The sequence below is a fragment of the Aquarana catesbeiana genome, linkage group LG11 (genome assembly GCF_042186555.1).
Source record: "Aquarana catesbeiana isolate 2022-GZ linkage group LG11, ASM4218655v1, whole genome shotgun sequence".
Classification (NCBI taxonomy): domain Eukaryota; kingdom Metazoa; phylum Chordata; class Amphibia; order Anura; family Ranidae; genus Aquarana; species Aquarana catesbeiana.
Window position 1 is genome coordinate 261,555,548 of NC_133334.1, and position 26,081 is coordinate 261,581,628.

At 45.0% G+C, this 26,081-nt stretch overlaps 1 protein-coding gene across 2 annotated transcripts in view; it reads right to left on the bottom strand.

The window, feature by feature from the left end:
• Window positions 1-26,081, bottom strand: part of USP10 (ubiquitin specific peptidase 10) — a 102,367-nt gene that overhangs the window by 26,516 nt on the left and 49,770 nt on the right. For both annotated transcript variants that reach the window (XM_073605761.1, XM_073605760.1), the window contains exons 4-10: window positions 22,854-23,882; window positions 13,904-13,995; window positions 13,658-13,767; window positions 12,762-12,817; window positions 10,744-10,847; window positions 10,534-10,633; window positions 7,692-7,878 (exon numbers count right to left, since the gene is read on the bottom strand). In XM_073605761.1, the coding sequence (XP_073461862.1) occupies window positions 7,692-7,878; window positions 10,534-10,633; window positions 10,744-10,847; window positions 12,762-12,817; window positions 13,658-13,767; window positions 13,904-13,995; window positions 22,854-23,882 (1,678 nt within the window). The remainder of the gene's footprint in view (window positions 1-7,691; window positions 7,879-10,533; window positions 10,634-10,743; window positions 10,848-12,761; window positions 12,818-13,657; window positions 13,768-13,903; window positions 13,996-22,853; window positions 23,883-26,081) is intronic.

A 26,081-nucleotide genomic window follows, 5' to 3' on the forward strand; every position in this document is an offset into this window, starting at 1 on the left:
TATGTGGGGGGGGGGGATACATTAATAAATTGTATTTGGGTACACCGTTGCACGTCAGCGCAATTGTCAGTTAAAGTAACAAAGTGCCGTACCGCAAAAAATGGCCTGGTCATGACAGGGGGGTAAACCTTCCGGGGCTTAAGTGGTTAATGGCGACAAAGGATATAATGTAGCAGTAAAGAAAACATAAGAGAATCTTTACCCAGATCTTATATACAATGTAACCAACCAACCCATAACTGGCAGGACAATGGGAAAAAAAAAAACAAAAAAAAAAAAAAAAAAAATCACGGGATGTTTAACCACTTGGTCAAATCCAAGTGCTTTACCCACCTGGTCAGCTCTGAAAAGGTTTTACCCCCTTCATGACCAGGCCATTGTTATTCAGCATTGCGCTACTTTAAACACTTCAACCCCGGCCATTATTTACGGCCTTTTTTTCCCCACAAATAGAGCTTTTTGGTGGTATTTAATCACCTTTGCGTTTTTTATTTTTATTGCGCTATAAACAAAAAAAAAAGACCGACAATTTTGAAAAAAAAATATTTTTCACCTTTTGTCATAAATTTCCAAAAAAAAAAAAAATTAAAAAAAAAAGTCTTCATCAGTTAAGGCCAATATGTATTCTACATTTTTTGGTTAAAAAAAAAAATTAAAATCGCAATAAGCGTATATTGATTGGTTTGCGTAAAAAGTTATAGCATCCACAAAATAGGGGAAATATTTATGGCATTTTTTTTAATTAATTTTTTTTATACTAGTAATGGCGGTGATCAGCGATTTTTTTAACAGGACTGTGACATTGCGGCAGACAGATCGAACACTTTTTTGGGACCATTGACATTTATACAGCGATCACTGTGTAAATGACACTGGCAGGGATGCGGTTAACACTAAGGGGTGATCAAGGGGTTAAATGTGTTCCCTGGGAGGTGTTTCTAACTGTGGGGGGGACTGACTGGAGGCGGAAAGAGATTGCTGTTCCTGATCACTAGGAACAGAAGATCTCTCTCTCCTCCCGTCAGGACGGGGATCTGTCCGTTTACATTGACAGAGCCCCATTCTAGCTCTCTGTGGAGCGATCGCTGGTGGCCAGCGGACATCGCGACCGCCGGAGTTAGTGTGCCTCCCATAGCTCTTAAAGCGGCCGGCGTATACCTACAGCGGTTCGCACAGCTGTGCCAACCTGCCGCCGAATAACGGCTGGTCGGTAACAGGTTAACTGGTAATTGCGCGGTCATGCAACACTGAACCCAAAACTAAAATTTATAATTCACCGCTGCTGAACTTGCTTCCGTTTCTAATCCCGCCTGGAATCTAAGATGGGTCCAGTCCACGCATTTATCTACAAGGCGAGTTTTATAAACAGTGGACACTTCAATTTTTTTTTTTCTCTTCCCTGCCTACGTGGAAGATTTTGCGGTTTACGATTTACGACCTGTTCACAGCTTCATACTTTCCAGATGGAATGACTCTACGGGGAAGGAGCCTACGCACAATGGCAGCTTTCTTTTTTAGTGCAGCACCTCCATCTTCCAGGAAGAGAATCCGCAGGACACCCGGGACGAATGGAAGGGAGAGATCGATTCCGGGCCAAGTAAACTTGGGCTAGAGCTCGCCAATCGGCAGAGAGCAGGAACTAGCTGGCCATCGATGTGCTGCGCTCTGTGCAAGAACAGCTGAGCCTCTGAGGCTGTTCTGTAAACTATTTTTTTTTATTCTTTTTATTTCTATATTACTTTTGTCCTGTATCTGTTCAGAACACACCAATCAGCCATAACATTATGACCACTGCATATTGTTCGCACTAATCACTATTAATGTCGCTGGTTCCCACAAAGTGTCAGATTGCCCGCCATACTACCGCAGTGCCGCTATAAGTCACTGATCGTCGCCATTAGTAGTATAAAAAATTTTTTTAATAAAAATCCCGTAAACATACACTATAGTTTATAGACACTATAACTTTTTGAGCAAACCAATCAATATACACTTAGGCCCCCTTCCCACTTCTGCAACTTGGGACTGCAAAGTCGCAGGGCAAGTCGTTCCCCCATGATTTCCAGTGATAACCATTCATATATGTGTGACTTCAAAGTAGCCCCCTGTACTACTTTAGTCTGACTTTCATGCAAGTTGAGGTCCATAGACCTCAAGTTTACACAGTCTTTCCCTGAAATCGCAGAAAATTCACATCAAAATCGCAGTAAAAAATAAAAATGAATAAAAAAATAAATAAATATATCTCACTACTTTTAAGTCTCAGCAGTGTGAAAGGGGCCTTATTGGGTTTTTTTTTTGTAGCAGAATACATACTGGCCTAAATTTATGAAGAAATTAGATTTTTTATTGGATACGTTTTATAGCAAAGTAAAAACTTTTTTTTTTTTTTAATTTCAGGTCTTTTTTCATTTATAGCACAAAAAAATAAACTAAAAATTAACACCAAAAGAAAGCGCTATTTGTGAGAAAGAAAATGTTCAATTTTTGTTTGGGTACAGTGTTTCATGACCGTGCAAATGTCAGTTAAAGAGGAACTGCAGTCTGCTCCCAAAATTTGTAAAAAAAAAACCCCATCTTTGCAATTCTGAAGCTTCCCTCCAACCACTTTGCATATTATTTTATATATACTGTGATTCTGTACTTGCCAAATATACTGCAGAAATCTCCCTCCACAAAGTCTGGCTGAAGCCATTTTAACTGTGGGCAGCTGGAGCTCCTCCCGCCTGTTCACTTCCTGGATTTACACAGAGGCACACCTCCAGCTCTGCAGCTCTCATTGGCCCTCTTATGACTCATCCCCCCCTCCCTTCCTGGCAAACTCTCACAAGAGTGAAAGAGAGAGCTGTGCATGATGTCATAAGCCTAGGCTAATGAACAGACAAGAAACAGAAGTGGGCTGTATAAGGTATATACTGGCACAAAAAAAAAAAATGTTTAAAGCGTTTGTTAACCCCCCCAAAAATAAAAATAAAATTTAGATTCTGGTCCCTTAAAGCTGATTACACAGCACAGCGCTTGTGCCATGTAATCTGCCCCCCTCTAAACTGTAAAAAAAAAAAAAACCCCTACCAATTCCTGTATACCCTCTCTTCCAAAGAGACCACGATAACCAGGGCAGCTCCGCCCTGATCACTGTGGTCCAAGTGCCTCCCTCTGTAATTGGCTGCCTGCTCTCTTCTCTCTCCCCTCTCCTTCCTCCCTGTCAGCGCCCTTCTCTGTCTGTCTCTGGCCCTGAAGCGATTTTAAAATTAAATTTTAAATTCGTCTTAGAGGCTGGCATAGCACAATGTGTAAGTTGTATTTAAAAACGAAAGCTGTAAATACTAAATATCAGCGGTCTTCAGGCCGGTCACATGACTCGCGGCCGCTTTCCAGCTCCGATGGGTGGCTTCAGCAGAGAAGATGAGCAGCCACGTGATCTCCCTCTGACGGCAGAGGGAGATCACGGCCCTTCCCACAGAAGACATCTATCGGAGCTGGAAAGCGGCCGCGAATTAAGTGACCGGCCTGAAGACCGCTGATATTCAGTATTTAGAATGCTCATTTTTAAATACAACTTACACATTGTGCTATGCCAGTCTCCAATGGAGGGGCTGGCATAGACTTATAATAATGCCTTAACAAAACACTAACTATCCAAAGTTAAAACAAGGACAGAAGATTTAACCTCCCTGGCGGTATGATTATGTCAGATTTTTATGTCTCAAAGCGGTACAATTATTTTGCATAGAAATTTGGCATTTTATATTGTAGGCCTCTAATTCTTAGCAATAACACACTTAAATCTTTCCACCAAGAGTCTAGTAGATATCCCGGGTATGATGAAGTTTGAAACAAAATCATAAATTATAATAAATATAAATAGTTATAAAAAAAAATAATAATAATAAAATTAATTTCCCCACGATTCACTATCGCTCAATTCTGCAAGTGTTCTAATTTACTATCGCTGTTTTCTAGGATGGCCAGACTCTTTTCCTCAACGGTTCCGGCCCCACCTCCCCTGTGGCGTGATGGTGGGGGGGCAATTATACGTGTGGCTCCTTGCAAGCCATATCAAGTGGATTCCTGTTCCCCCCTCTTCCAGGGTGCTGCTACGTGTGGGCACACTGGATGGTCTGGCTGCTATGTGGGGAGGCTCTGATCGAGGGGTACATCCAAACTCAGTGCAAACTCATCCTCTGAAGAGACCCCAAAATTCATGGGTCGAAACGCGTCAGAATTGTTATGCAATAGCCTTATCACATGCTGTGTATAACCTATGTTTGCTATTATATGTATTTGGTATGGGTATTTTCCCACTGGAGCTCCCAATTTATATTTATATGTTGTTACATTGATTCATTACCCTTCAATAAAGCATTTTAATATTTTACTTAATGCCTTGTTCATATCTATAGCTAGCTGCCTAAAAACCCCGCTCGGGGGACTTTTTCCCATTTTTCTAGCTGGTCTAAAACCACTTTTGACTTAAAGGGACACTTTTTGGTTGCTATGGACAATCTCCAGTTTCCATGCAGAAAGAACATTAAAAAAAAAAATTTATATATATATATATATATATATATATATATATATATATATATATATATATATATATATATATATATATATATATATATATATAACTGCATGCAGGGCATTGGACAAACTACTAGGGACAAATGGGATGTGAAATAATTTCATACAATAATGTAATCTGTAAGATTACAGTGCACTGTATTAGGATTTTTCACTTTTTTGAATTTGCCGCCAGGCTCCGCCCCCGTGTGTCGCGACGCTCGCAGGGAACGGAGCCTGGCACAGAGAGGCTTTGGAGGAGGACAGAGCCGCAGACACCGCAGGAGAACATCGCAGGATCCCGGGGACAAGGTAAGTATACCGCACAAGGATCCTGAAATGCAATCCCGAGTGTGGCTCGGGGTTACCGCTAATGGTGCTGAAATTTAACCCCGAGCCCCACTCGTGAAAACCGCCAGGGAGGTTAATAGATGGCAAGTTGAAAAATTTACTGAAGGTTCACTTTAAAGTAATGCAGTGCTGTATAGAATAAAATGGCCTGGTCACGAGGGGGGGGTAACTCTTCCAGAGGTCAAGTGGTTCCTCTACAGATTGTGGACAGGAAGAAGTTAAACGTGTTGCACTTATTACAACCAATTATCCCAAATTAATCGTGTGCTGATCCAAGGACCAAAGCACTGACACCTTCTGCGAGTCTAAAAAAAAAATGTAAGATATAAAATTTCATATTGTGCAATTAGTATCCTTTAACAGGTTTAGCTCAAAGATTTTCAAAAGATCTTCAGCCAAACGACAGAACCCAAAGTGACAAAGTGTCAAAGCAGAAGCCAAAAACCGCCTAGCGGAGGACGATGTACCAACGATGGATGGGGAACAAGCTGTCCAAACTGTGACCACACAACACAGAGACTGAGCAGTTGTGGTGAAGGAAGTGTATTACATTACTCCCCCCCCCTCCTTCCACCCCACCCAGCAGATGTCCAACATCATCCTGTAGACTGTTCCAGTCTGTGGAAAGTGCTATACTCTGCAAGGAAAGCCCCAGATCACACCTACAGGCCCCACTGCATTGATCCAAATCAGAAGAATTTTCAGGGAAGTCACATCAACCTACAAATTTGGGTGCCAAGACTGCCCTACACAGACTTGTAGTACTGGGGGTCCAGAGTCCAATAACCACTGGCTGTATTGGGGCTGGGCACTGTACATTTATGGTCTGTCATTGGATGCTTCAGTTATATCCCAAATTCCAAAAACGTAAGGAATAAGCTAATCACTTAGAAAGTTTCACTGGCGAGTGCCAATGCTGAAAGCTCAGCTGTCAGGAGGTTTAAAGGAATAATTCCAGGCATGGTGTATTTCTACATCATTACATTGATCTAGCTTGGGAGGACACCACCCAGCCAGTCAGCAAAGTATTCTCTGAATGGTCGGGTGCTGAGTAGCCAATCTCCTGTGTTCACAATTCCTCAGGCCGGCCTCTCGGCACGAAAATGGAGATCACTGGAGTAGCCGTACTTAAAGCGGAGTTCCACCCAAAAAGTGGAACCTCCACTTATCTGCACCCTCCGGTGCCACATTTGACACCTTTCGGGGGGGGGGGGGGGGGAGGAGGAAATAGCGGCGGCACCCGAGAGCTAATCCAAAAATCGGCTTAGGGGGTGCCGACATCGCGGGAACCCTGGACAGGTAAGTGTCCTAATATTAAAAGTCAGCAGCTACAGTATTTGTTTGTTTTTTTTTCATGGGGGGGGGAACTCTTTAATTCAGTGATTTGCGGTTTTGGTTACATATGTAATGTTATACAACACCTGAAATTTTACTTTAACCACTTCCTTACCTCGGGAACAAAATGAGGCAGAAAAAAAATTCTCACCGCACAGGCATGGATCTGCTTCCAGGTGTCAACTCGGTTATCTCCCAGGATAAAGAGCCCCAGGTGCTGGCTAATGCTGAGTCATGTTGAAGGTGAATGAGAAAATCCGGACAGCCGCACTCCAGGAGGATGTGGTTCAGCTATGAGTAAGCGCTTGGGATAAGCGCGAAACGCGTTAGATGATTGCTTGTAGTTTCTGCCACAGTGTTTTGTATACTGTATGCTCAAGAATCTATTACAATAAATAATTTTTGAACCACATCCTCCTGGAGTGCGGCTGTCCGGATTATCTCATTCACCTTCAACACTTCCTTACCTCGCTATAGCCAAAGGACGGCTACAGCACGGCTCTCTCGTTCCGGCAGGGCATCAGTAAAAGGAGAAAAATTACTTATTTGCAAAATTATATAACAAAAAAAAAAAAAAAATTTTTCAATGTTTTTTTTTGTTTGTTAAGCAAAAAAAAAAAACCGCAGGTGTGATTAAATACCACCAAAAGAAAGCTCTATGTCAAAAAAATGATAAAAAATTTCATATGGGTACAGTGTTGCATTACCGCACAATTGTCAAACTGCGACGGCACTGAAAGCTGAAAATCGGCCTGGTTAGGAGGGGGGTATAAGTGTCCAGTAAGCAAATGGTTAAAGCAGAACTAGAGGTGAGGGGTAAGTAACCAACATGCTATGACTTAGGCCCCTTTCACACTGGGGCGGTTTGCAGGCGCTATTGCGCTAAAAATAGTGCCTGCAAACCGACCTCAAACAGCCGCTGCTGTCTCTCCAGTGTGAAAGCCTCGAGGGCTTTCACACTGGAGCGGTGCGCTGGCAGGACAGGGAAAAAAGTCCTGCTAGCAGCATCTTCAGAGCAGTGAAGAAGCGGAGTGTATACCGCTCCTGCCCATTGAAATCAATGGGACAGCGCGGCTATACCGCCGGCAATGCGCCTCTGCAGAGGCGGAAGGGGTATTAGGAACACATTTTGCACTAAATTAGCAGAGTGACAATATATCTTTAAAAGTTACATGGTGCTAGTGTAAATGCCCGGGCACTGAAGGATTTCATGGTGCTCTAAGGTCTTCATAAACTGCAAAGTCATCAAAATTTTAAACAATACACTTTATTTGCTTTTGTGATAACATGAAACATCAAATGAGCTTCTCAGGGAAGGAAAGGGCCACGCTTGAGGGCCCAAAAGTAAAGCAAGCAGCTGCCCACTGCTGAGCCAGAAAGTAATTCAACCCCCTGGCCTCCACCCAAAGCTGGGAACTTCTACGGTGGACCATTAGACTCACCTCATGTGTCCTCCAAAGACATCTGTGATGGGAGTCTGGACAAAGTCAGCTTGTCTGGTCACTGAACTCTTGTTGCGTGGTCCCACCTGCTCCCACTCCTCATCGCTGCCCTCTCCTTGGTCTTCATGATTCACCACCTCCTCCTCCTGCACAGGCTGTGTCTCAGGACCATTTGAAACAGATATTTCTTTGTAAAAAACAAAACAAAAAAAAAATCACATATAATCACAGAATAAAAACGATCTTTCAAAGTAAAATTGCAGCCAAGACTTTTTTCTTTCAAGCGGAGGTCAACCCCTCCCTTACGTCTTGCACGGTTGTACCGCCTCCTCTCCTGGACTGAAATGGCCCTAGGCCCCTTTCACACTGGGGTGGTTTGCAGGCGCTATTGCGCTAAAAATAGCGCCTGCAAACCGACCTGAAACTGCCGCTGTTGCGCTGGCAGGTGCGAAAAAAAAAAAAACTCCTGCAAACAGCATCTTTGGAGCGGTGTATTCGCCACTCCTAAACCGCTCCTGCCCATTGAAAGCAATGGGGCAGCGCGGCTATACCGCCGCTGTAGCGGCGCCTTGCGGGCAGTTTTAACCCTTTTTCGGCCGCTAGCGGGGGTTAAAACCGCTCCGCTAGCGGCCGAATACCGCCGCTAAAAATAGCGCCGTTTTACAGCCGATGCTCGCACCGCCCCAGTGTGAAAGGGGCCTTACTCTGATTTCACTGCACACTGTTAGCCACATTGTGCATTAGAAGCTGCAGCAAGTCAGATAGAGCCTGCCTCATTGCCCGGCTGGATTCTGTCCATCATCTAGCGGTTTCATTTATTGATGTTCAGTTCTTTAAATCATGGGGGCTCAGCATCACATATGGGCATTACTTAGGGTGGCCTGTATGCAAATGCAAACGTAGCTTGCCTAGGAACACCGACACACCGAAGCATTTTGAGATTTGCATAAATCCTCGTAAGAGCCACTGCTTGCATCAGGACTGGGGGCTCTTGAGGAGTATGGACGCATGGTGCTCAGTACTCAGGGTGTTCTAGAAGAATTCTTAACCTCTTCACGCTGGCCACAAATAAATATGTGGCCCTGTGTAAACAACTTACTGCTCTGAGAGCATGCTTCCAGTCGGCGGTTACTGGAAAGCTCCTGATGCATACTAGCGACCGGGAGCTTTCCAATCATGTGACTGCTGTGACAGCCAATCACAGCGATCACATGACCTGAAAGCCCACGTCCCGGTCTTTAGAACCTTTAAGAGGGCCGGAAGGTGGTCAGCGGAAAGGGGTTAAAATGGACTTGAACTCAAAAATGTAGGAATTGTTGTGTTATACAGAAAATCTAGAAATGGTAAAGGGGTTGTAAAGTCAGAAGGTTTTTTTTTATCTTAATGCATTCTGTGTGCAGCAGCCTCCCCAGCACCCCCTAATACTTACAAGAGCCCCCTCTGTTCAGTGAGGTCCACAAGTGTCTGTTGTCCGAGAAACTACCTCCCGATTGGCTGAGACACAGCAGCGGCGCCACTGGCTCCTTCTGCTGTCAGTTAGCCTGTAAGGAGGGGGGGGGGAGCCCGCAGCTCTGTGTCTGAGCGGCCACAGGGAGCTGTGACACGGGTGCCCCATAGCAAGCCGCTTGCTGTGGGGGCACTCGCCAGGAGGGAGAGGCTTGGAGCACAGAAGAGGGACCCGAGAAGAGGAGGATCTAGGCTGCTCTGTGCAAATCCACTGCACAGAGCAGGTAAGTATAACAGGTTTGTTATTTTTAAAAGAAAAGAAAACAAGACTTTACAATCACTTTAAATATGCCCTAGCAGTACCCTGAAAAATCTACATTTTATTTTTAACTTCTAAAAAATAGCAGTGCACTTCCTGGTATGTGAGGATGCCGAGGCACTATCATAGCTGTATACACCGGCCATATGAGATCTAAGGCACTGCTGCCTCAGACTTCTAGCGTCACCAGATTTGGAGTCAGATTTTGTGATGTCATTACTGTGCTGCTCTGTATCCTCCTTGCTTGAAGCTCTGACATGAGGAAGCAAAGTCCTGCCTCTGCCTAGGTGGCCGCCTCCAAGCGAAGGCACAGAACAAGACATGGCAACTCAGTAATGGGGAAATATCAGCTGCAGGGTACCTACAGACAATGCTGCTGACTAGGACCTTCGTATGCATTTTTTGGGCACAGCTTCAAGGAGTTCATTTCTTCTTTAGCAGACAAAGACGGCATTTCAGACCTTGTTCACACTGCCTCGACTTGTCATGCAACAAAGTCGCATGACAAGTCACGCCCCATTAATGGCAATGGAACCGTTCTAGTCGCTCCGTTGGGGCAACTTCATCACAACTTGCATGGACTTCTGGTAAAGAAGTCATATTCAAGCCGCAATGAATTTGCGCAGGGATGTCAGCTTCGAAGCTGCGCTGGTGTGAACCGGAACTCAAGTAAATAAATGTATCACTAAATACTCATATATGATTCAACATGTTAATGTCACTTTTAAGTTGGGAAGGGTTAAAACACATGCATGTTTTTTGTTGTTTATGTAGTTGAGGATTTTTTTTGATCTCTTGCAATGACTGTGGTCACAGAAACAGGAAGAGAAATGAAATACAATGCTCCAACAATTGCCCCATATTTTGGTTAAAGGAAACCAGTATACACCTGATATAAAAGGGCAAAAGCTTGGCATAAGATGGGGACCATGCTGTCTTCAGTCTATTCAATACTAGAAAGGGTTGTTGTTGGAATTGCAAAAAACAAGCAGATAGGAACATTCTAACAAGCTAGAACCAAGGGTGGTGTAACCAGGAGAGGAGACGCAGAATAATAAAGCATATAAACAACCGTACTGTCATTTTGTGGGTAGAGCAGTTTCTTAAGCGACAACATCTCTTCATGCAATCCATTCAAAACAAAGCCGAGATACTCCTCCGCGTCCTCCTGCCGTCCCTGCAAGCAAAAAAAAAAAAAAAAAAAAAACGCACAATTTGTCACAAACATTGTCATTCATGAGGTTTCTTTGGTCTGATATAAGGATCTAATCGATGGTCATCCCTTACCTTCTCGGAGAGAGTAGACTTGGAAACGGTCAGCAAGCGGTAGATGTATGTGGGTTCAAAAGGTGCCCCCGGGCGTATGTCTCGCATGACTTTATCACCGGGAACTGGCAACAAGAGAAGAGATATAACTGATCTGACTACAGAGATATGATTGGTAGCCATTTTCATAAAAAAGGTTCAGGACTGTACAGGACAACTCTTCAATGACAGGAAGGGAATTTAAACTTAAGGAAAATGTGTCAGACACTTAAAATGAGTTGTAAAGGCAGAAGGTTTTTTTTTATCTTAATGCATTCTATGCATTAAGATGAAAAACCTGTGTGTAGCAGCCACCCCAGCACCTCCTAATACTTACCTGAGCCCCATCTCTCTCCACCAAAGTCCATGAGTGTCTAAGTCGTCTGTGACACTCCTCCTGATTGGGTGAGTCACAGCAGCGGCGCCATTGGCTCCCGCAGCTGTCAAAGTCAGTCAGCCAATCAGGGAAGAGAGAGGGGGCGGGGCTCAGTGTCTGAATGGATACACGGAGCTTTGACTCGGGTGCCCCCATAGAGAGCTGCTGGCTGGGACCTGAAAAGCGAAGGATCCAGGCTGCTCTGTGAAAAAACAACTGCACAGAGGAGGCAAGAATAACAGGTTTGTTTTTTTCAAACGAGCCTTTACGATCACTAAAATTTTGAAAGGAAAAGTCCTCTGTGCGCACATTCATGTATTGTATCTATTATCGAACACCCCGTCATTCTTGCCCTCAAATGCACTAAAACTGATAAAGTATGTAAAGAAATGCCCTTTAACTATTATGAAGATTCTCCACTAAGAACAATTTTTAAAAAAAATATATATATATATATATATATATATATATATATATATATATATATATATATATATATATATATATATATATATATATATATATATATAGTTTAAATTTTATATAATTTTTCTTTTTTAAATTAACAATTTTTAAAACGTAGATCTGTGGGTGGTGCATGGTGACACAGGGAGGACTAGGATTCCCCCCTCCTATGTCATGGGCTTTCTGGACATGTACATCTATCAAATGCAGTCATAATGGGCTCACATTTGCGTTGGAAAAAGCATGCCATGTACAACATCACAGATCAAGGGTGCAGTGTCCCCGGGGCCTCCGTCTGAAAAAGAAACGCGGTACTGCCCATCCACCGCATCACAATCTCTGCTGATGTCAGTTCTGGTATCGGCACCATTTGCGTTCCACCGCGGCCGGCAACTTCTCCTCCGGTCCAGGCTACCTTACCAATTCCGCTACAATACCGATGCCAGCATCCCGGGGACACCCTTGATCCCAGTATGCTTTGTATCTACCCAAACGTGAGCAGTTTTTACTGTGTCTTGGCTTAAACCCATTATGACTGCACTGAGAATCGCGGTAATCCAGGCTTGAGATCGTGAGCATGGAGGAGGAGAGAATCGAGATCACGATTCTTTTGCGATTAATCGTGCAGCTCTACTTATGGAAATTAGATTTTCCCCTTGGACCCGTTCACACCTGAGCAATTTTCTTCTTCAAGCTTGTAGCTCTAAAACGGTCAACGAGCCAAATCCTATTCATTTCAATGGCCCCTGTTGACATCTGAGCGTTCTGTCGCCTGAAGCAAAACGTCTGAAGCTCAAAAAAGTACATGAGCTTTTTGGCAGATTACAAGCGTTTTTTGCTCCATAGATTTCAATGGAAACGCCTGACTTGAGCGTTTTATGAGTTTTTTCTATTCAAATAGCACCCCTAAATTCCTCTCCCTCTCCTTCCCCTAGTGCTTTCTATTTGCTAAACAAAAAAGCCTAAAGCTGTAAAACGCTTGTAATACTCTTCTAAAAAAAAAAAAAAAAAAAAGTCCCCCCCCCTCCAAAAATAAATAAATAAAAATCGATACACTCAGGTGTGATTGGAGCCTTAGTGACAAGATCATCATTTTACTACAGTGCACGAGGCCCAATAACAGAGGAGGTGTCATGTTAATTACGACATAGGAACATACCTTGCTTAGCCTTAGGAAGAACTGGCATGTTCGTGAATTCATTCATCAGTCTCACACTGAAAGAAACAAAAGGATTTGTATTAGACAAAAACATGCTCCTGCCCCCCCCCCAGCTTTTCCCTATTCCTGTGAAACAGAAGTTATGTATGTGCAACAAGGAAAGAACACATTTCACTGTGAAGTGCTTTACTAAAGACAGGTGACATCACCGGGAATGCAGCCAAACTAAAATCATTAGAAAGTGGTGACATCACTGAAAATGCAGCCTATCCATTCACTAGAGACCGGTGACATCACTGAGAATGCAGCCTATCCATCCACTAGAGACTGGTGACATCACTGAGAATGCAGCCTATCTATTCACTAGAGAGTGGTGACATCACAGAGAATGCAGCCTATCCATTCACTAGAGACCGGTGACATCACAGAGAATGCAGCCTATCCATTCACTAGAGAGTGGTGACATCACTGAGAATGCAGCCTATCCATTCACTAGAGAGTGGTGACATCACTGAGAATGCAGCCTATCCATTCACTAGAGACCGGTGACATCACAGAATGCAGCCTATCCATTCACTAGAGACCAGTGACATCACTGAGAATGCAGCCTATCCATTCACTAGAGAGTGGTGACATCATCGAGAACGCTGCCTATCCATTCACCTGAGACTATGATCTGACAATGTCACAGGTCAAGGTGTCACTCAACCGGAGGTGTCAGACTAACGTTGAGAGATTGTGGCTCTCACAGAGAGCAGCATTCCTTCTCCGATGCCTAGAGGTGGTAAGTTTCACCTGGTGCTGTGGCCCTCTTATTATACCTCCACTAAAATCAAGACCATGTGCTGAGAATTCAAGTAGGCTTTAATATTCCATTTGGTACGTTGTATACTTACAAGCTGTCAATCATTGGCGTTGATGTACACGGCCTGTCGAGTTTGGTGTACATTGGAATGCACTTCATAAGATGATACATTGGGGGACAAGCCACCAGAGCCTGCAGTGTCTAAGGAAGGGGTGTTAAGGAATAAAACTCATGCACAGTAACAACCACATCCAACACACACAGAAACATTCAACCATGTACTCAGATTGGGTGTGATGCAAGCTAATGCCAGGTTGTTATTTCATAATAAGGATACAGCATTAATATAACACCAGTTGCCTTTGTTGACGAGTCCTCTGGGCTGTAATGATACCGGTTTGTGGACAAGCTTCACATTCTCCAACGCCTCTGCAAATAAAACAAAAATGTCAACACGAAGGAATTAAACACCACAATTAGTGAACACCTGATCATTGTACACCTATATGAGCTTGTTGGACATCCTATTCCAAAACCAGGTCATCAATATGGAGTTGTCCCCAGCCCCCAATGGCCATCAATATGGAGTTGCCCTCTCTGTTTTTAACAGGACCCTTCATAGGAGACACCTGAACGCAATCATATGGATGGAGGTCCAAACATTTTGGCCGTATAGTGTATATCCAAAGATAACCATTTCAGTGTTTTGTAGATGCGGAAGTGTTAAACAAAAAGCCAACACTTCCTGTCCGCAGCATAAATCAGCAGATAAGAGCTCTGCTGACATCACTTTGGTACTCTGGCTTTTGTAAACAAAGGGCCATATTATGGTCCTCCAGGCTTTAGAGGGGTCTGACAGTAGAAAATGCCCCAGCGGCAGTGGGATTAAATAATGGCTGTATTCAAGGGGATGAATAGTGGCCCCCCCCATCGTTGGGTGTCAGCGGGAGGAATAGTGTCCCATCATTGGTGTCAGTGAGAGGGATAGTGTCCCGTCATTGGTGTCAGTGGGAGGGATAGTGTCCCGTCATTGGTGTCAGTGGGAGGGATAGTGTCCCGTCATTGGTGTCAGTGGGAGGGATAGTGTCCCGTCATTGATGTCAGTGGGAGGGATAGTGCCCAGTCATTGATGTCAGTGGGAGGGATAGTGCCCAGTCATTGATGTCAGTGGGAGGGATAGTGCCCAGTCATTGGTGTCAGTGGGAGGGATAGTGCCCAATCATTGGTGTCAGTGGGAGGGATATTTTTCCGTCATTGGTGTCAGTGGGAGGGATAGTGCCCCATCATTGGTGTCAGTGGGAGGGATAGTGCCCCATCATTGGTGTCAGTGGGAGGGATAGTGCCCCATCATTGGTGTCAGTGGGAGGGATAGTGCCCAGTCATTGGTGTCAGTGGGAGGGATAGTGTCCCAGTCATTGGTGTCAGTGGGAGGGATAGTGTCCCAGTCATTGGTGTCAGTGGGAGGGATAGTGTCCCGTCATTGGTGTCAGTGGGAGGGATAGTGTCCAGTCATTGGTGTCAGTGGGAGGGATAGTGCCCCATCATTGGTGTCAGTGGGAGGGATAGTGCCCAGTCATTGGTGTCAGTGGGAGGGATGGTGTCCCAGTCATTGGTGTCAGTGGGAGGGATAGTGCCCAGTCATTGGTGTCAGTGGGAGGGATAGTGTCCCAGTCATTGGTGTCAGTGGGAGGGATAGTGTCCCAGTCATTGGTGTCAGTGGGAGGGATAGTGCCCAGTCATTGGTGTCAGTGGGAGGGATAGTGCCCAGTCATTGGTGTCAGTGGGAGGGATAGTGCCCAGTCATTGGTGTCAGTGGGAGGGATAGTGCCCCAGGGGCCAGATAAAGGCAAGAAAAGGGCCGCATCAGGCTCATGATCCACAGGTTGGAGACCACTGCTCTGGAAGACAGTCCCCATAGAATGGACAGGCAGAGCCTGCATTATATTGGCGGCAGTACACTTATCCCACAGACTCCACTATAAAAGGCAGACTGAAGTATAATCAGAGATGGCCCTCAAATGTAATACAGGTGTTAAATGCAATATTTCTGTGCTCAATAAGGTTATGTACATTGTAATAACAATCATATACAGAAGAGTTTTATACCAACAAAGTGCCACAAACTGTATACCAGCTTTTCACAACCTTTTTAAACAGAGAAACCCTTGAAATCTCTTTCTCGTCTCAGGGAACCCCCGCTTATAATTGCTGTATCTAGTATTGTACATTGGTGTGGTGGTCCAGGGGAAGAATGCGCCATACACTTGTGGACCGAGGGAAAAAACCCCCTTCTTACAGATACAGAAAAAGATCATTAGTGTTATCCAAGAGGTAGAAATTGCTTACAGCTCAAGGAAACCCTAGCAACCTCTGGAGGAACCCTGGTTGAGCATGTCTTCTGTATACTATGAGCAGCAAAGGTTCAAGTATATAAAAACTCATGTAATCTTCCTGTGTCAGTAGTAAAGCCCTAGAAACTAGTGGAGAGCAATGGTGTAGCAGTCTCTACTTCAGTGATTTCCAGCTTCTGGAGGCATCGGCCAGGTATGATATTTACATAGTTGGGTACATTGGTTCAAGCAGGAACAATGTAACCAGCTATAAAATAAACATACTTTGAATTCTTTATTAACCACCTCCCACAAGTCATATAGTAAAATGAGGGGCACAAGGTGGCTCTCTTGTTCTGGGACGTCATATGGCGACACGGCGCATCCCTGATCTCGGTAAAGAGCCAATGATGATGCTCTTTACCCATGTGATCAGCTGTGTCCAATCACAGCTGATCACATGTAAACAAGGAAATTACAGAAATCAGCTTTCCTCGCCTCACACCGACAGTGTGAGAGGAGAGCAGATCAGCATTTCCTCACATGGGAGACCTGCACAGATAATCAGGGCACTGATTATCAATGTAGCCCCAACAGTGCCCATCAGTGATGCCAGTCAGTGCCCATCAATGCTTGCTCATTGGTGACCAGCGACCTTTAGAGGGACTGTGATGTGTACGGCGGGCAATCTGACACTGAGGGAACTGACATCACCAGTGACACCAATACAGTGATAGTACTATACACCGTTTCTGTACTAATGACTGGCTGGGAAGGGGTTAACATCTAGGGGCAATGAAAGGGTTAACTGTGTGCATAACAAGCATAAAATTTGCTGCTTTTACGAACAGATGAGGCAAAAAAAAAAAAAAAAACAGCTGCATCGCTGCTCTCTGTACAGAAACCTGTGTTAATAGTAAACACAGAGCTCAGTACTGTGATTTGCTAACGCGATCAGCAGGTCTGGATCATAAGCTATTGGCTGGGACCTGCTGACCGGCTTGTGCTGTACCGAATGACAGCACAGATCGGGTGGGCGCACCCTATACCCAGAAATGTTGGATCACATACACAGCAGAGCCGCCTTGCCGCAGTACATATACATGGGGCGGTCCACAAGTGGTTAGGGAAGCTTCCCTTAAATTATCAGAGGTACATAATGATTCCAGCTGTCTGACCATCAGAAATATCAGAGGACAGAGAAATACATAAATTGCAGCAAGAGGCCTTGTAGCAGTACACCTAGGGACCGTTTACAAGTGCGGCACTCTTGCTCCCCCCCCCCCGGTAGAGCAGCTGCCAGGCATTCAGGAGGGATTTTTGATTTAAATACAGCTCCGCAACTCAAAGCGTATGGCTTGTGCTTCCAGTCCACCCCCATTTGCTTGCATGGCTATAGTTTGCCTGCCAAACACAACATGCTGTATCATTTTTGCAGAGACGGAAAATTTAAGCAAACCATTGCAGCATGCATCGAGCACCATCTAGTGGTCAAATACAAAATTGTTGCCAAATAGGCAGACGATTTAAAAAATTGCACACAAAAAAAAAATGAATAATAAAATCAATCAAAGTATACGAAATGATTGCTTGGGTTTTACTTTTCCATTAATGATTTTCATTTGCTTACAATGTTCCTGAATCCGACTTGACTACTTCAGCGAGTGTAAATGGTCTTTGCAAAGCCTTTGACCCCCTTGCAGGCCACAGTGCTCGCCTCTTCTGGGAGTGTCTAATTACTGTCTGTGCTGGTCCAGCTCCTTTGCCCCTCCTTTCACCTCCCTGCATAAACTTTATTTAGCCAGGGGAGGAGCAAAGGGGAATAGTGAAACGGGTCACCTGTATGACAGCTCTGAGTCTGCCTATAGCACATTCAAGATGGCGGGCACCCAGCAACAGTCTCAGAGCTTTAGGATGTCTACACAAGAGAGGCCTTTACATATACATATGTCTAAAACATGTTAAATGCACATGTAATCTTAGGGAAATATCGTTGTTTAAATCAATGGTCTGGTGCAGGAGCATCTTCTCGTAAGGTTTGGGGTCCTTCACTTTCCCACTTCCTTTACAGTGACAAGGACACAACATTACTTGCACAGGTAATTTTTGTACTCGACTTACCTGCAATAAATACCATATCCTGGGGTATAGTACAGGACACAGACTTGTTGTTCACAGACCTGGGGTTATAGGCTTGTATCTTCAGGTGACTGAACACTCGCAAACCTTGAAGGACATGCCCCCAGCAATCCCCCTATATAACCCTACATACTCCGCAAGTCCGCAGTTGTTTAGCAAGCAGTGCAGAGAACAGAAGAGGAGAGCGCAGAGGGCGCCTCCGTCTGAGTGTAAACTTTGGAAACCAGCAAACCGTATAAAAATTAGTGCTGCGCGATTATTTCGTTAAAAATCGCGATCTTAATTCAACCCCCCTCAAGATCTTAATCCAGCATTTCCACTATTTATGTGACAAGTGCAGAGCAGTTCTCTGCTCACAACTGTCAAAAAAATAAAAAAGCAGCTGGCAAAGTTTATCACAACATTGCTCAGCTGAGAGATAAGAAACATTGTATCATTTGGTTCTTTAAGAGCTCAAAGAAATGAACTTTGTCTGTAAATGAGAGCAGTTTAACCACTGAAAGACCAAACCTTTCTCCTGACACTTGTTGCTTACAAGTAAAAACCAGTATTTTTTGCTAGAAAATTAGTTAGAACCTCCAAACTTAGGAGAATCTCTCTCTCTCTCTCTATATATATATATATATATATATATATATATATATATATATATATATATATATATATATATATATATATATATTTTAGCAGAGACCCCTAGAGAATAAAATGGCGGTTGTGGCAATCTTTATGTCACACTGTATTTGCGCAGTGGTCTTTCACATGGAATTTTTGGGGAAAAAATACACCTCAATGAATTAAAAAAAAACTAGACAGTAAAGTTAGCCCAATTATTTGTATAATGTGAAAGATGATGTTATGCAAAAAATCGTGAGACTCGTAATCTTTATGCCAAGCAAATAAATTGTGATTATCATTTTATCCAGAATCATGCTGTTCTAGTATAAATATAATAATGCACTCACATGTAGTAGAGGAAGAGTTAGCATGTCATCCATGGAGGACTTATCACTGGCAGAGATCGGCAGGCAAGCGGCTGGTGTTAGGTAGTGTTTGGCTGGGATACTCCTGGCTGGATGTGGCTTGGGGAAGCCCTTCCCTATGGTTTGACAAAAGGGTGGAGCACCAAAATGCATAATCACGCCCCCTACGGAGTGACGTCAACAGCGATCCGAGGACTGCCGAGCAAACTGAGGACACTTGGAAGGCACTGCAAACACCGGCCTGCTTGCGTTCCAGCTGCCACAGCGCTTCCCTGCACATCCACCCAGCAGCTTCCCAGCCGAACTCTGCATAACACCAGCCTCTCGCCTGCCGATCTCTGCCAGTGATAAGTGATCTGTAGATGACACGCTGACTCTTCCTCTACTACATGTGAGTGCATTATTATATTTATACTATTTGTTGGTTTGCACACTTTACACTCTGATGGAGGCGCCCCCTGCTCTTTTCTGTCTTTATGTGTACTAGGTTGACTCAGGACCTTGTTCAGAGGAGCTGCCTCTTTCCTTTTGAGTGACTATAGAGACTTTTCATCTCCTCTTCACTCATCCTAGTGCATCTCTGGGTGGCTACAGCAGCGTCGTCGTTTTTTCCTTTTCAATATTAGTGCAGAGAGCACAGGATTTAGAAAGGAGCGTGTCCTGTACTCCAATACAAGAAAGTCACAGGCAAGTCAAAATTCTAATCCTAATTGTACAGTACAAGACACAGGCTTGCCATTTATAGACCCTGGATAGTCCCTAAGCACTGAATAAGAGGGATGGGCAGTAACAGAACTGTGCCAACAGGCCCAACACACATTAGGATCAATAGACCCAACTTCAGAGTGCCGCTACAACAATCTTGCAGCCAAAAAAAAGCATCCGCGGAGGATTGGACATCCACCTGTTAGAACTTTGAAAAAGAATGAAGACTCACAGAGTGGTGTAGGGTTATATAGGGGACACCCAGGGAGCAAACCAGCCTATACCCCAGGGTTTGTGAATGCAAAGGCTGTGTCCTGTACTGTACGATAAGTAAACTAGTGCAGCCATCATATTCAAGGACTGGTAAGCTGCAACACGTTTCATTTTTGTTGTCAGGTTTAGTTATCCTTTAAGAAGACTATGCACAGTAAGGCATGATGCCAACCTGTAAAAAACAGATTCTGGGGTCAATACTCAATTACACCAACACTCACCTGTCCCCCTGCCCATTCCTCATATTTCCTCTCTTCTGGAGTTTCAGGGGTGTTGGGTCTCCCTTCTGCACATTGTGGATTGAAATGCCACCCCTACACATTAACCCCTTCACGCCAATCTAACACAAATGTGCGGCCCCACTAGTCTCTGCTTTTTTACGTGGGGGCTGCATATGTGCATATCTCCCTTTGTACTGGGAGTGTGCTGCAAGATCAGGACCCGAAACTCCCAATATCAGGTCTTCTGATTGCTGTGATAGGCTCTGATTAGCCATCACAGTGATCAGTCACTGCCCCCCCCCCCCTCGTTTTCTTCCTCTGTGAATGGAGGAAAGAGATGCATTGTATCGCTCGCTCTCTCCTTGCAGAGAAAAAAAAATAAAATAAAATAATAAAATGCCTAGATCAAAGTTTGATATAGATCAGTGCCAGAGTTAATGTTTGGGTCAGGGTCAAAGATCAGGGTAAGTATTTTTTCCTGCTCATTTCAGCTCCTGCTGTGACTTAGAACAAAAGAAGAGTAATCCCTGTAACCGCATGTCCGAAGAATTGGTGTAACCCTGCATTCACACGTCAGCGTTTTGAATCGCGGGCAGATTTGCCGCGATTCTGCCCAAGATTTGAAAGCGCCGCTGTGTGAATGACAATTCGTGGGACTCGCATTTGAGAGCCCCTGCGGGTCTGCCGCGATAAATCGCGGGAAGCATGTCACCCAAAAGTAGCTCCTGAACTTTTTTTTTTGGATGACATGCTTCCCGCGATTTATCGAGTGACAATCGCGGCAGAGCCGCACCGCGATTTTAGGTGTCATTCAAATGAAGATCTCAAAAGCGAGTCCCACGATTTGTCATACATTATCTCTTTCAAATCGTGGGCAGAACTGCAGCAAATCTGCCCGCGATTCAAAACGCTGAGGTGTGAATGGAACTTAGGAGTGGCAACCTCAGCCTGGACTCCAGCCAGGCCACGCCCGCCAATGCATTTCGGTCCAGCCCTCGACTAAGCTGCGAGGGCCGGAGCGAAACACATTGGCGTATGGCCTGGCTGGAGTGCAGGCTGAGGTTGCAACTCTTACACTGATTCTAGGGCCTACACAGATGTGCAGTTAGAGATTCCCCCTCTTTTTTTTCAGGGTGTTTTAGGTAAAAAAAAAAGTAAAAAAAGTAAAACATGCACCATTGTTTTTGGGCTGTACTACGGGTTCATACTGTACACATAACGTGGTATCACTGCAATCGTCAGGAGCAGAATTTCATTTGGGTTGTTCTTTGGTGGATGGTTATGGTAGTAGCAAGAAATATACAGCTACATTTTAAAAAAAATATATATAGATATATATTTTTTTTTACTATTTTGGGACAGTTTTCCTTTGATTACAAAAAAAATGAAAAAATAGATATACCGTATATACTCGAGTATAAGCCGAGTTTTTCAGCACTTTTTTTGTGCTGAAAATGCCCCCCCCGGCTTATACTCGAGTCAAGCACTTTTCTGCAGCAGAGAACGACATTTTCCAAACCGACTTTGGGGCCACCCCAAAATTTGGTGTGCAAACCCAGTGGAACTAGCACTACAACATATCCAAAGCTGGGTTTCCTAGCACCTAGTGGCCCCGAGATACGGGGCCCCAAATTCGGTTCGGAAAATGTGATTCTCTGCTGCAGAAAAGTGCTTGACATTTTCCGAACCGAATTTGGGGCCCCGTATCTCGGGGCCACTTAGTTCTAGGAAACCCAGCTTTGGATATGTTGTAGTGCTAGTTCCACTGGGTTTGCACACCACATTTGGGGTTCCTAGCTCCAAGTGGCCCCGAGATACGGGGCCCCAAAGTCGGTCAACTGTGTCCATCTGCAGCAATGTCATTTCGGGACCCTTTGGGTCCAGAGACCCCAAATTTTGGCTGCAGCTAGGAGGCATCTAGGAACCCTATAAACTACCGAGTTTGAAGTTCGGGGGACCTATGGCTGCAAATGGGCACAGTGAGGCATGCAAATGGGCATAGTGAGGCTGCAAATGGGCATTGTTGACCCTCTTTTCCACTTTCAGTAGCTGCGCATTTCTGACCCTAGGCTTATACTCGAGTAAATACGTTTTCCCCGTTTTTTTGTAGTAAAATTAGGTGACTCGGCTTATACTCGAGTATATACGGTAGTTACATAGTAGGTGAGGTTGAAAAAAGACACAAGTCCAACCTATGTGTGTGATTATATGTCAGTATTACATTGCAAATCCCTGTATCCATTACCATTTACCACCAAATGAAATTCCAATCTGTCCTGAAAAAAACGCGGTACAATCCACCTGGATGCACAAAGTATTTGCGATGATCTGTACGGTTTTACTAACACACGTCAAAGTTGCAAAATTGTGCTTAGGCATTTTGATTTGGTTTACCCTTAGGCGCGAAGGGGTTAATGGTATAGGGGGCCAGAGGCTAGAACTACAACAAGTGGCGGCGGGGGGGGGGGGGGCCTGCACCTGACCAACTCAGAAGTGTCTGATGTAAAGAATCTGCTGATGAACTGACAGCAAGACAGGCAAGTATTAGTGGAAGGAGGAGCCTAATGAAAACGAACACAAAACGAGGAAGGGACCCCCCGCTTCCTTCTGCCCCAAAACAAGCACACACATTATACCTGCAATCTTTATGGCTAGGGAGTCCTCTGACACTGGAACAGGGCCCTCCTTCTCCTCAACCTGTTTCTCAGCAGCCTGAGGGGTTGTGGCGGGAGGGGAATACTTAGTCTCAACGTAGGCCACCTGCGGAGACGTGGAGGGCTTAGAATTATGGAAAAGACTAGCCCAAGACTTCGCTGGTGGGTTTGCAGTGGAGGAGGGCGCTGAGGCCTGGCTGACAGGCTGAGGGAGCGACGTGTCCTCCGGCTTGGCTGGCTCAGAGACGGCCTCTGGGTGACAGTCCACCCCGTTAGAGGCGGGCACGTCCTCTGTGGTTTCAAGTGTCTGTCCATTGGTAACTCCAAGGTTTTCAGTAGTATCAGGGGCAGCCAGAGGCTGCTCCACAGCTGTCCTTACTGGGCTCTCCCTCCCAGTGTCCGGGGGGGTGCAGGGTGGCGGTGAGAGGGTAACACTGCATGTCTCAGGCTGTCCAGCAGTCCTATCATTGTCTAGTGCACTAGGAAGAGAAGGAGCCTCGTCACTGGCGGTCTCACTATTATAGTCCACAGAAGGATCTGGGCTGTAACAAGTCCTAGGAGAGGCTGACGACATCGGTATGTCCTCTGCAGACTCTGCATCGTCGGTGCCTATACTGTTACATCCCCCCGCACCGTCGTGCCCGTTGACTAGGGTCTCTGAGTGGGCGCCGTTGTCGTCGTCAGCGACCCCTTCCAAGTAATTGTAGTATCCGGGAGGTCTTTTTTTCTTCTTCTTGCGCTCTCTCTGGCCCAACCCAGAGGTGCCGTCGCTGTCCGCGTTGCCGTTTCCGTCGGGGAGGGCAGATTCGGAGTACTGGTCGTCGATGCCATCGTAGTTGTTGGCTTGGAGGACGTCGTCGAGGGTCTTCTGTGCTGGACTGCAGGCGAGGATGAACTCCGGGGCCTGTGGGTTCAAAGTGCTGGAAATACTGTAGTCTGAGTTGTTGATGAGGCCCGCATCCGTGTCGATCACTTCACTGACGCCAAATTCGATGCGCTGATATTCGTCACCTGCAAGACAATAGTAAGGAGTTGTCAGATTGTACAACAGTTAGTACAGTCAGCATCTTTGCCGAGATAGAATTAGCCAAATGTTTTTTTTTTATTCTGTCTGAGCCGATAAATATGAAGGTAAGAAAGACTGTGCAGCAAAAAGCAGAAACAAATATCAGGTGTGGGTTTGGGGTTCTCTATATGCAAGTTTTGGATTAGTTCAAAATTCAACAGACCTGTGTCTTATTTCAACCTGTGGGTAACAAAAATTTCTGTGCCCAAACCGAAAATTCACAATGCACTTGGCCGAAACCAAAAATTATGGTTTTAAAAAGACATATTTATAAATAATTATATTATATGCAACTTTTTATTTAATATCATGAATTTAAATGAATATGAATTTATGGTCGGTTATCATCGGCACCTTTTGAAACCGTGTTGAAAATCCTGCTTGCTGCATTTTTGGTCATTTAAAAGAAGTATGGGTTTTTTGCAGATTTATACTTACCTAGGTGGATACAGCATCAGTCCCCCACCGACTCTAAGGGCCCTTTCACGCTGAGGCAGGGGCGGCGGCGGCGGTAAAGCGCCGCTAGTGGGGGTAAAACCGCCCCACTAGCAGCCGAGAAAGGGTTAAAAACCACCGTAAAGTGCCTCTGCAGAGGCGCTTTGCCGGCGGTATAGCCGCGCCGTCCCACTGATTTCAATGGGCAGGAGCGGTAAAGGAGCGGTATACACTCCGCTCCTTCACCGCTCCGAAGATGCTGCTAGCAGGACTTTTTTCTACCGTCCTGCTAGCGCACCGCTCCAGTGTGAAAGCCCTCGGGGCTTTCATACTGGAATCAAAGCATCGGCACTTTCGGGTCGGTTTGCAGGCGCTATTATTAGCGCAATAGCGCCTGCAAACCGCCCCAGTGTGAAAGGACACTAACACTGAGAACTGAGCAATCAAACACCGCAGATCACTCAGTTCTCACAGCTCAGAGCAGAGAGCTGGTGACGGTCAGTCACTGCTCTGTCACCCACAACCCCCCGCCCATCACTCACTGGAGTGCCGGGCTGTGGAGGGGGCAGGAGTGCCCGGCTCAGGCTTTCAGCGCCTTGCTGAGAGGCTGAGCCAGGTGCCGGTCCAGGCTTGTGGGCGGATCCCAACCCCAGTGTCGTGATCCTGGACCGTCTCTGATGTCAGCAGACTTCAGCCCACTGTCTGCTGAAAACGGATCACAGGTGTGCAGAACGAACTGCACTCCTGTGATCCACTGGTAAAGTATATCCAAACTAACTTTGGCTGTTGGCTGTACTTCTTTATAAAAAAAAATAAATAAAAAACACCACATCAAAAAGACACCTCCCCATTGAAATGCATTAAAAAACGCAGCAAGAACGCATCGAAAATGCACTCGTGTTGCGTTTTTGAAGCATTTTTTGAGTCGCGTACCTATGAAAAAACACACACCATAAGCAAGGTAAAATCGTAGGGTGTTTTCGGCAGTCATTAGCGGCCCTCTTTTTTCCTTTCAACACAACGCTGAAAACCCTATTTTCGGCAGCCAAAATTTTGGTGCATCAATGGCACTTATGCTTAGCAGCACTGGGGTTGTCGGTCTGAATCCCAACCACAGCTCTACCTGCACAGGGTTTGCATCTCCAGACATGCTGGTAGGGTAATTGGCTCCTGTCTATATGGGTCCTAGTACTGTATGTGTATGTATGAATGTGAGTTAGGGACCCTTAGATTGTAAACTCCTTGAGGGCAGGGACTGAAATGAATGTACAATGAATATGTAAAGCGCTGCGTAAATTGACGAAGCTTCACAAGTTTCTGTAATGAATAAAATAAAATAATGATGTGGTCTTTGTAGTGAAAGGTTTGAAGACCCCTGGGCTAGAAGATTGCTATACTGTGACAACAGTTATCCATTAAGGAAAGAACATCCAGTATCTGAAGATCAAGATGAATTCTTACACAGGTTTTTCACAGCTGCAAAAAATTTGCAAGAGAGCCGACACATAAGAGAGGGAGAAACCTCTGCGCAAAGGTACAAAGATGGGATAGCACAAGACATTTCAAGGGTCACTTAGTTGAAATTAAAAAATAAAACAACCTGAAAAAGAAAGTTTTATGCTCCTTGTTCTTTTGCAGAGTAACAGCCTCTAAATATCTGACACTTTACAGGCATGCCTGGTTCCCTGCTTATGTACTCTGGTGTCAAA